The following is an 11,985-nucleotide window of genomic DNA, read 5'->3' as shown; positions in this document are numbered from 1 at the left end:
ACATGAGGAATAAGTACACATCTATCATAATATAAGCGACGAGAAGGACTTTGATTCATGGGGAGGGTCTAAGATTAATTCTAAATCCTGTGTCAAAGACAATGACCTTGAAACCTATCTTTAAGACTGAATACATGAATTTTTAAGTAGCAGCTGAAAAGAGAACTCTTTCTTTCCAATAGTCTTCTTACAAAATTTTCCTGGAAAATGGAAGTTCTTTTCTAGACTGTTTTGAAGTTAGTACCATAATTTATTTTCCCAAACAATGGGAAAACTGTACTTCTCAAAAAATGATTTTTAAAGCATGTACTTGTTCTGTGATGAAAATGAAAACCTTTCAAATGTAACTGTTCTGAAATCACGACTATGTACATTTGACAGATATAGACTTTACTCTATGAACTACTTGCTACCCGAGATGGCTACTGCTCTGGACAGACCTTTGGAGAAAAGACCACATAGTAGCCAGTGCCCTTGGCTCTGCAGGTGAGTTTGCACACGTCTCCTGGCAGAACACCAGCATATTTGGGAACCCACTCCACAAATGTTTTGAGTCCCTTTGCATCAGACTGGTGGCCGTTCTTGGCTGCACACTGTTCATGACGAAAAGATTTACCTAGGAAACAAAATGGGCGGCATTCATAACTTACTAACTTTAAAAGAAAATGTTAATGATTTCTATACTGAAGAGCTCTCTATGCAGCAGTGTTTAAAGTACCTTGGTATGAACAGTTGAAAACAAAAGTGTTTTCTCCTAGCCCTTTAGAGACACTGTTGTCTGTGATAATTTAAAAATCACTCCCATCTTTGATATTAATTTACATATTAGTGGATCTATCCATTATGAGATTAATGCAGCTTCTCCAGCCTCCTGGGCTTATTTCTACTAAAATGGGGACCACACATGACACATGCTGTTACTGATGTCAGGGAGCATCATACCGTTAGGTGGGCAGGGTGTCACATTGCAAGAGCGGTATATGGCCCTCTTTCCTGTGCAGTAGCGGCCACTGTTTCGAGGTGCAGGGTTATTGCAATGGCGGTAGGCAAACTGTACTCCTCCCCCACACGAGCGAGAACACTGGCCCCAGGGGCCCCAGGACCCCCAGTTTCCATGGCTTGATGTCTGAAATAGAAAGCAGAAGATCTTTTAACTCTGGCGGGAAAAATGTCCCACATGTACATTGGAGTCACACGCGTATAACATCCAAGTGAAAGCTAATGCTCCAATTAAAGGATTTCAGCCCATTTCCAGCGTTAAGCAGGTCATCTGTTTCAGGACCTTGTTTCTACCAGTACAGGGTCAAAGATACCACCCTAAGTTGTGAGCACATGGAGAGGATTACATGCTGTTTTCTCTGGTCATTTTATATTCTGCCTTCTGATACTGTAAAGCCCTTGTTTATAATCACAGACCCTTGTTAATATTCTTTTTACTTTCATCTTGGACCAATAATAAAATGCATCATGCTGATGGCTTTGTAAGATGTTGGTTGGTCATTTACATTTCTGTCCTCTATTTAGTCCTAACATTCTTTGGTGCCTTTGTTGACATCACACAATCTGGCTATGAAGATTCTGCCTCACCCATGAATACATTTGAGCTGAGCCTGGCTGCATTCCCAATTAGATGCAATAGGCAATGAAGGGCACCCTCAGCCTCTGTGCCCACACACTCCATGTGGGAAGATAGCCCTAGGCACCAAACTCTAAATTTCTTCCTGTGGAGATACTACAGGAGGAATCCGAGAGACTGTAGTAGGTGTTACAGTATGAACTATTTTGACTAGAAAATATAAGCTCCTGATTGCCTGTTTCAGGTTGCAGACAAGACACAGGCAATGTGTACTGTGTATTGCATTGTAAGCCATAGCTTCTAACATTACATGGTTTTCTGTCAGGAAAAGGTGACCATTTGGGACCTTACAAGATATGGTCAAGGAGCATAGTGCCTCCTCTGTCACTGTTTCCACACACACTTCGGTAGACACTTTCTGGTAACTTCAGTAAGAGGCTTTTAAAAGTGAGCTTCCAAAATGCACCACAGAGGCTCTGCTCTGAGGTGTGAATATGGGTTTGTGTGTGAAATACTGCGACTTGCCAAGAAATCCCTGTTGGTGGCAGGTTTTCCTGTGTTTGGCTGCTGGTAGGGCTGCTGTAAATGGCAAACGGAGTTTGAATAGATTATGGAAGGACAAAATCTCTTGGCTAGGAAATGAAGCCCTCTGATGACTGTGACCATGCATGTCCCGAAAAGCACTTCCTCTGTTGGGTCTTGAGGCTTCAGTTGACCAAGACATAAAAATAATAAAAAAAGACACTCACTGAGTAATATTTTTTCTTCGTTTTGTCCACACATTTGCCCTGCAGGCAGATTCTGCCCTTCCCACAGGGCGTCCCCTCCACGGCAGGCAGCTTCTTGGTCAGGCACACCATTTGGCCTTGGCGCACCACAGCGCACCACAGCCGGGCACAGACATCCATGCCGGGGCACACAGAATATTCAGGCCCAAATGTCAAGTTGCACTGCTGGGTAGCATCATAGGTCTGTCCCGGGAGCTCCTCAGGACCCAGAATCTGCTTCCGTGGCAGATCGAGCAAACAGTTACCTAAGAGAGCCAACAAGACTCACAATCAGCCTGGGCTTAGGTTTGAAACTTTTATGATAAGGGATCTAAAAATTAAATCTTCCAGGAGGTGCCGAAGTATAACACACCTGACGGTCTGCAGAGTTGTGCGTGAAGCAAAGACCTGTATTTTGAGACCTGCATTTTGTTTACAGCCATCTTAAGCTCACCAGTTGAGAAAAATATTTACTTCTATCCCCTCCGCAGGGTCTAGGAAATCAACCTGGCGGCTTATCTCCTAGCACAGACCTGCAGGCACCAGGCTCCTGAATCAGTTAGCATTTTCCTTTGTTAGTCAATCATCACAAATCCTCAATATTTACCAATCAGCTGGGGATGGCTCCAGACCTGAATTCCAGCAGACCGGACTTTCCTGACACCCTTCCCTTCCCCCTGACACCTTTCCCTTCCCCACTTTGCCCGTTTGCTATATAACAGCTTCTGAGGAAATAATAAACTGGTCGGCTTGATCAGAAATCCTGTCTTGCCGTCATTTCTCGTGTCTCTTGTCCCTTCATTCCTCTCCCCTAGGTTTTTCAGGGACCACCTGTTCGCTCATGGGGATGCAGTGAACAGGGCTGACTCTCGATTTGGATTCTAGGATTCTCTTAAAATGATGGACCCTTGGAGTGGCTATGATGATGGACTTAAGACTGCCAGTGTTACTGTTCTATATGACTGTTTTATAATATTCAGCTGCGAACACCATCACAGAGGAGATGAGGAAGGGCTTGGAGGAACTCTAATTGCAAACTTCATAGTAACTATGCCATTTACAGCTACAAACAATACCTGGTTGATGGCACACCCCCTTCACCAGTTCTAGATTACCTCTTCCCATGTGCTTGTGTGCTTTTAGCCAAGCTAATTAACCTCTCCCTAATTTATTTTAGAATTCTGTAATATGTTTACTGTTTTCACTATGTATGGTAAAGGTAGAATTGGTTTTGAAAGTTCAAAAAAGACAGAAATAGATGAAACAATGATAGTTGGTTTAGTGTTCAATCGGAACTGAAAGTCAATGCCTGTTATCCAACAAAAACTCTTACATATTAAAATCTTTGCTTACACCCAGAAAATAAGTGCTCAGCATTTCTGAGAGTACTGCAAACATTTTTACAACTGCACTCAAGTTTCTACAAAGAGAGCTCCGTACCCTATTTGTCCATCTGTGATAGATAGAGGCATTATATGAAAATGAATAAATAGCAAAGTCCCATTTAACCAACCAAGCCAGCGCGTTGGAAGAGGTAAAGTTCTCTAAGGCCAGCCAGAAAAAGCTTTAGAAATGAGAGTCTCGCCAAAGAGAACTTAGGGAGAAAAACATCAAGTTAAAAGGAAAACATTAGCCTCAAGTCAAGAGAAAGGAATGATAGTAAAACCCCACTAAGTGTTCTCAACAGAACTGAGGAAGGGCAGGCACTTTGGACCTCTGGGAAAAATGTCATCTTCATTGCTCCTTGAAATGGCTGCTGTGTAAATCAGAGAGAAACCTTAGCAGATTGCTGATGCCAGGACACTGGACAAATCTCAGAATCAGCGGGAATGCCTTCCAGGTCTTCAAAAGTGCTGCTTTCAGTGGTTCTTTTCTTTTTCCCTGAAAAGTCCAGACCATAGACTGACTTCATAAGCCATGTGTAAACAAATGGGGCATGGGTCTACTCTGTTTATAGTGAACCAGCACACGCGATCATCTCCAGATGGACACATAGTCACTGATACCCACCCTACTTCACAGGATATGAGAAAGGAAGCATGTGGATTGCTAAGAATTTGGAATTGATTTTTGCTATGGGCACTTAAAGTTGAAAGAGGTCTTTACAAAGTGTAATACAGTACAATTAAAATAACAGTTTTTTAAAAGAGGTAACACGGAAGTGACATGTTCTTGTTTGAAATAAAATGATTTCCTTCCTCAAATGATTGACATCAATTTACTGACTTTTAAAAACAGATTTGTGTCTGCACTCATTCTGCTTACTCTATAGTAAGCACTTTAGTAACTTTGTTTTATATTTAATGATGCCCTTCTGTAATGAAATAGTACAGACAGCTCTACCACATGGAAACCTTATGCCAGGAAATGATGAAGATCATTCCAGTGTTTGACTCTGAAGCTCACAGCATGTCACAGTATTCAAAAACGATGTAATCATGGGTTATCCAATCTGGGTCTTCACTTTCAGAAGTACAACTGGTTTGGTGGGAGACTGAAGCCCACTCTCAACATTTTATTTTGACCTTTGTTGGAAGCCACTGACGGTTGGCTTTTCCTTTATCAGTTCTACGCGTACTTTTGGTCACTCCTTCACAACTACTTCACGTTTAAAAAGTTAATATTAGTCTGAAATTCTACCTAGGCTTTGTTCTGCTCAACTGCCAAATTGTGCTTTCCTACCTCCCTTCCTTTCTCCATTTCCCTCCTTTCTTCCTTCATTTCTTTCTTCCTTTCTCCCTCCCTCCCTCCCTTGTTCCCTTCCTCCCTCCCTTTCTTCCTTTCTACTTTTCTTCTACTGTCTCATTTGGCATATATAAAATGTAAAATCAGCAGGCATATATGCATACCAGGCATGTTTTCCCATGCATACAACATTAAAAATATGAAATAAGGCTAACAATTCAAAATCAAACTATCATTTGAAATGGGTAAATGGAAGAATGATTGTTTCTCCTTGGGCTCTATAGTCCACCAGTAAATAAAATGAAGGTCCAACTTGCCTCTAGGAAATAGAACCTAAAACATTTAGATGCTGTTTAGGGTTGTCTGCTTTGTTAATGATAAGAAGAAATTATGGGCTGAGGTTTCTTCTTTAAAAAATGATTTCATCTTTTTCTACTTTTTAGTACTTCAGTTATTTCCATCTTCTCTTGTGGCACTCAGGTATAAGACTGAGCACTGGCCCAAATATCTGCAGGTTGGACAAATGCAATGAATGACCCTGGAAAGTGTCTGAGGCCTCACAACGCTTTCTCTGCACCCATTTGTTTTTGGCTAAAGCTTCTAGTCTTTGCATACTTTCTCTGAGGTTCTTGGATGCACGTCTAACGTCAACAATGAGAAGTGCATTATGAGAACATTGCCAAAGGAACTGATGATGCTGACTGACAGTGAACTCTGAACTCTGCAGCTGTTGGAAGCGTTATATGGTCATCGTCATACATAACAGTGAAGGAGTGAGGTCAAGCATTCTCCACAATGTATGTTGATACAAAGCTTTAAATTACGGCCTTAGTGTATGTCTTATTTGCTCGTAATTTCAAAATCATACTCTTTGTGAGAAACTAAGATATAGCCATAATAGGCTTCAAATTTATTAATTTCAGCTTAAAAACTGACTTTATATCTTTATTGCTATTCCTATAGTTGGAAATTAACAAAGAAATCAGACATATAGCTTTCCATTTCTATTTTCTAACAATAGTTCTTTGCTTGTTGAGTAGTCATAACTTTCATTCTTTAAGTAAACGATAAGAAAATTTGGGTATCCACCATACATTTCCCTTATCAGCCTTGGTTGCTGGTGTTATTTAGCTGTACCCAGATGGTCTTTCTCATAGATTGGCAGAGGGCTTCAGGATGTAGCAAACAAAACTATCTCCTTGGGCTTCACTCAAGGTTAGGAAGCCTTTGGTAAAGGAAATTCAATAACCTGCATTCCTTGCACAATTTCTCTGCCTGTGCTTACCGCTATTTTCAAGGCTCACACTCCCAGCCAGTTTGCCTTCAGCTAACTTGTATAAACACTGCAACATTTGCGGGGGTGGGGGAGTCCCATGAGGCAAGGCTACTTCTGTTCCGAATCCCAAGTCTGCAGATACAGTTACTTTAGAGTGTGCACTTTGGCTTCCCAGTCATAACTGAACCACTGCACATTTCTCCTTGGACCTAAATCAGGAAACACTCAGTACTAATGAATTTAAATCTGGCAGCAGCAGAGTGCTACAAATGCTCAGCTACTTATGGCTAATAATTTTAAAAATAAATCAAATGCTTTGAGTTTAATTTTACTCTAGCTTCTCTTTGCTTCAACGCTGCTGGAAGTGAAAGTAGAAAGGATGTGATGTCACACCAAACATGTGTTTTCAGACCGTGTGCTCTTTGGGCACCATCAAAACACTGGACATGGTTGGTTACGGTCCCGACTTAAACATGACATGTTTTGCTGCCTTTATCTGAGTGTCTCAATTTAACTTTCCTAAGTAGCTGAGAGTCCATCTTACCTGTGTAGGGATCACTGCCTCTGGCCAAAGTCCCTCTAGGAATGAGAGAAGCATAATGGACATCACACTGTTAATGTGTAGGAAAGGGGCACTAGGTTACTACACATGTTTTGTTGGCTGGCTGGTGGGTTTTAGGTCTGCTGTTTACCAATTTTGTTACTTCTTTATTGTCAAGTGAGCTCACTTGTCCTGTGTTTACCTCTGTCAAGTCTTCCCTATGCCCATCAGTACTGTCTTGCTGTGAAGTTTTAGTGACCTAGAACATTAAATCCCAACCACAAGGTTGTTAAGTGGTTACTTCATTGCCTTCCTATAAAGAACGTGTAAAATAAGTGGTATGCTATGGGGTGATGAAATCTGTTAGTCTTTGGACCAATGTGTGTCTGTGTGCTTGTTTTTAAATCATCTTGGACTTGGGGGTTTTTCCTTGATTTCCTAAGTTAGTAGTTCAAAAGTCAGTACTCTAATCATCTGAAAAAATGGGCTTGGCAGTTCCTGCTCCCATACTTTCTCTTAAACTGACTTATAGGTATTTTAAAATCATAATTACAAGGTTATTACACTTTTCAGCTCTCGTTTAAATAACAGAGCTAGAGAGCTACTTCTGGAATACTATATCGGGGAATGGTCTTTTGACAGGAGCCATGGCTCAGGTAGCACTGCACACCATCTTTCCTTATTTTTCCTTATTCTGAAATTACCTTCATCATTATAAGTGATTGAAAACATATAATTTTTCATTCTTGGTTGAAATGAAAGACCACCTAACAGAAATCAACATATTCAAAAATGAAAGTATCTAGATTTGATTAAATAAGTAAATATTTTCTTGTCCAGAGAACCCTGGCAATTCCCTTGTTTATTTAATTCACATCTGGGAGACTCAGACAATCTTTATTAGTGCAAACGAATATGATCTGTTTCTACTATGACTGTGTTCTTAGCTGGTCTCTATCAGAAATCTTTTTGAATAGAAACTGACCCAAAAATGGAAGTTTGGTGAAAATTAAAAACCACAATTATGGACGTTTAAAATATAGAAATTCTGTTAAAAGGTAAAGCAATGCTGGAAGCATAGTTATTGCATTGAAAGTAAAACCCTGAGTTCCACAAATGTGAAATAAAGGAATCCTTCTAAAATTACAGCCAAGGGAAAACAATTCCACACTGCTTTGTGCCCGAGCTAATGTGCACATGAGGTGAAAAGCTGACCTATTTTTGCCATAAGAATTTGCTGCCTTTACAACTTGATCCATTCATTTAGAGATGCATGGTTGAGGTCAGACTTTTAGAATGTGTAATACATAATTCAGAAGTAAAATATTCTTGCTGTTTCTTAAAAGATGAAGCAATAGGGTTAGTATTGGGAGTAGAGAGTTAAGATTCTATGAGAGAGAGAGAGAGAGAGACCTTCTCAGGGAGTGACTTGTTCAGTAATGATTACAGAAGCATCTACTTCAGGATTTGGCCAGCACAGTAACCAAGAAAACTGGCAATTGCCATTTTAATTTAGTGCAAGGGAAAGATAGATGGGTCTTGGTAATGTTACTAAGTCTTTAAAATATAGAGTCTGTTTTCTACTATTAAAGTTATTTATTTGGTATTGATAAAAATAATTGGTTTTTTTTTTTTGGCATGGCTTTGCTCTGCATCTGAGACTGCCTTGGACCTCACAGTCATCTTGTATCAGGTTGCAGAGTGCCAGGTTTACAGGCTTGCACTACCATGCTGCTAATATCAGAAGAATATCCAAGCAAGGCTAGAGACAGATTACTTTTAAGATTATGAAATGTAAATTATAGAATCCATGGGAGATTTACCAGTTCAACACTAATATAGGGAAGCATGAAGTAAAATGAACACATTTGAATACACAACATAAAAGACGCTGTGTAGAAAGCACCTCTGTATTTGAGATGAATTTAATTCACTGATTGTTTTGGCCTTTAGTCGAAGTTCAAAATGCCTAACACATTGAGATATCAGGTGTTTATAAATCAAAACTTTTTGAAAATCAGGGTAAAGATGGTAATTGTAGATTCCCTGGGTCCTGCTTTGAACAATGACTCATTGAACGCTTATGGGCATTGTTATTATCTTCAAAGTCTAAGACTTAGCCTCCTGCTTCAGAAAGAGACATCTTTTAAGAGAGCAGAAGGAAGACAGAACACACTCTTTTCTGAAAGCTGGGCAAGTTGAAGTCTATGATCTCAAGGATTCCTTCCAACTGTGCATGTCCAGCCTGCCTCATTTCTGTGATGCTAAAACAGTAAAAGACGAGAGGAAACTCACAGCAGCTTGTTCCGAGGACTACTTATGGAGCAGGATTTATTATTTCTAGAAATTGTGACTTCCTCTGTACTTTCATATGACTTACAGCGCTAATCCTAGTCTTAGAGTGTTTAATAAAGTATGTTATGTTCTTGAACTGCCCGTAAAGGATAAAGCCAGCAAATTTCCTTTGAAGTTCCTAAAGTCTCTTCCCACCATGGCTTTGCTATTTTTGTTCTGTAGTTTTTATTCTACTTCCAGAAGAATCTGCTGTCAGGATGAATTCAAAATTTTCTAGTCAATGAATATCTAAAGAGCTTCCTTTCCTGGTTTTGTGTTGCTATAAAGAGAATCCAATAGAATTATGGTTTCTTAACCAAACCCTTATAATAGACATGCAACAAATAATTCTGAGATACATTAATATCATGAAAGCCAAGATGTCAACCAATGTTCTCACAGGAACTTACTGGTGAAAGAGGAAATAAATGCTAGGTTTTCAGGGCACCCACTGCTAGGCGTTCTGTGTGGTCTCCCACACTGTTTCCCTTTTGAACTTTTTAAGTCAACAGCAAAATTACCATAGCTGTAATACCACCAGGGATGCTGGCATTGTATGCCAAGAGGCAATCAATTTGCTTGCTTCTTTTCTGAAACTGTCTGAGCAACCATTTTCTCACAGGATGATTGGAGCATTATGAGGCCATCATGATGCAAAAATCTGAACTTGTTTTCATGAGTCTATGTTGTCCTCAAAGCTACATACCATGGCCATCGTCCAGAAATTCTGTGATGGTGGCTGAAGTGCATTTAGACCACGGCTTGGATGCATCAATGCTGGTGAGGATTGAAGACATTAAACGCTTGTCCTCTGTGGAACCAAAATTCTCTTCACAGAATTTGGAATCATCATGGGAGAGGCCAAGTAGATGTCCTGGGGAAGAGAAGAGCGAGTGCAAATGACAAGAGGAAGAAAAGAATTTCCGATTACAAATGATTCTGAAGTTCTAGTTCTACCGAACAATACAGTACCCAGCACATCTTCAATTTTTTTTTTTTTTTGGCACCTAATCAATGATGACTTTAACAGTCTGCATATCCAGACTGATCCTCGGGGCATATGGAAGCTGCATGATGTTATGAAGTAGTTGCTCTGGGTGAACATTTGGATGAAAATTGAAAACGTAAATGAAGTAGATAATCCCGAAGTCCATCTGGATCACATATGCTCACTGACATGTAAAACCTCACTTAGAATCATGAATTTCGGAGACCTCTGTAGGATTATGTCATAGCCCTCACTACGTATTATTTTTATTGTTAGCATTCTGCCTTCTCTGATCAACTGCAAACCTTAGAAGACCTAAGTACATTTCCTCCATTGAGAGCTAAAACCTTTTTACCTGACTGACTGCTGTGCACACAGCAGACAGAAGATGGGTTTTGAATGTCAATGACTTCTGTTTTCTTTGTCAAGTACATAAGTAATTATCTGAGATGACCCAAAGAGAGAAAACAAATAAAAAGTAGCGTTTAGAGACTTTCTTGTTGCATGAAATATCATCCCTCTTCACACTTCGTTTATTATAGCTATTTAGTGAATTATACACAGTTACTAGTCTCACAAAGAACCTCTTTTGAAAATACGCTCATCTCTACTGTATTATGGTTAAAAAAAAATCAGTTTACTCATTTTGGAGTGCTAGACATGGGTGAAGAACCGGATGTCAAGAAGATGAGTAATAGTTCCAAGGCACCTGGCCAGGATGTGTGTCCACTTAACCCTTCCGTACTTCCTGCAATCCCAGTCTAGACCATTGCCCTCTCATCTATCCGAGTATCAGTTCTCAGAGTGTGTCAGAATACTTAGATTTCAAGAATCTCAAACTGCATCTTGTTACTCAATTTCATTTTTCCCATAGCCTATGGGGTACATTGACATTTTTCTATAAATCTAAAAGGCTTTTAAAAAGAATTGAAGTAGGTAGGTATTTCAACTAAGCTTTCAGAATCAAATAAACTCCCCAACATCATGAATAAGACAGTACTGCAGACTGGTCACTTTTCCCCTGAGATTCTTATACAGCAAATGCAGGAATGCTGGCCATCTGATCAAGTGTCCAGTCAATGCAGAGCAACCCAGCTCAACAGAGATGTGATCCTCGCACCACATTCCAGCTACTTTGGGCCAACTTGTTAAATCACTGGCACCTCATAACAAAATTATTCCCTGTGCAGCTGACTGATCTTGTGCTTGAAATGAAGTGACTACGGTTCGGTGACCTTCCAATTCTCCACATATTCATGCTATTTATTTGATTATTGCCTTCAGCAGCATTTACAGAATTTAATAGACAAGCAAGATTTCTCTGGAAGCCTCTCCATTGCACCTCATGCTGGAAACTGTTTGGGAAGTGTGTCCCACATAGCACGGGAAGCAGCATCACCTCTCTCATTTGTCAGTGGTGTGCAGACAAGTTTTTCAAGAGTGTCACCATCCACAGAGAACATTTTTATTAAGATTGTTAAAAATTACTTAATCTATCCAGCAGTTGCTGAGAATTCACCCTGCAGTCCCTGGATTTTTCCAACGTAGAAGTTTTAACAGCCAGCACAGTGGAACCTGCTTGGAAGTTTCATGCTGGGGATTTGAATTGTTATGAGAAAAGAAAAAGGGAAATGTGCTCAGTGGAATCTCCCTCATGGGATATCTCATCAAATCCATGTTTTACGTTTATCAATATGTGCTTTTTGCTTTATATTATCTAAGATTTTCACATAGGTGTGATGAAGCCAGGATTTTTCCTTTCAAATTGTTATAATAGAATTTTCCAAAAGCATTTTTATTAGTGCGTCAAGGGTTTTC

General features: G+C 39.9%; 1 protein-coding gene across 2 annotated transcripts in view; it reads right to left on the bottom strand.

The window, feature by feature from the left end:
* Adamts5 (ADAM metallopeptidase with thrombospondin type 1 motif 5) overlaps nt 1–11,985 on the bottom strand; it is a 41,692-nt gene that overhangs the window by 9,394 nt on the left and 20,313 nt on the right. For both annotated transcript variants that reach the window (XM_085685722.2, XM_048422649.3), the window contains 4 exons: nt 9,886–10,053; nt 2,326–2,609; nt 943–1,126; nt 441–616 (listed from right to left, as the gene is read on the bottom strand). In XM_085685722.2, the coding sequence (XP_085541848.2) occupies nt 441–616; nt 943–1,126; nt 2,326–2,609; nt 9,886–10,053 (812 nt within the window). The remainder of the gene's footprint in view (nt 1–440; nt 617–942; nt 1,127–2,325; nt 2,610–9,885; nt 10,054–11,985) is intronic.

The sequence above is a fragment of the Myodes glareolus genome, chromosome 2, assembly GCF_982192425.1.
Source record: "Myodes glareolus chromosome 2, mMyoGla1.1, whole genome shotgun sequence".
Taxonomy (NCBI): Eukaryota; Metazoa; Chordata; class Mammalia; order Rodentia; family Cricetidae; genus Myodes; species Myodes glareolus.
This window is presented reverse-complemented; position numbering and strand designations above follow the sequence as displayed.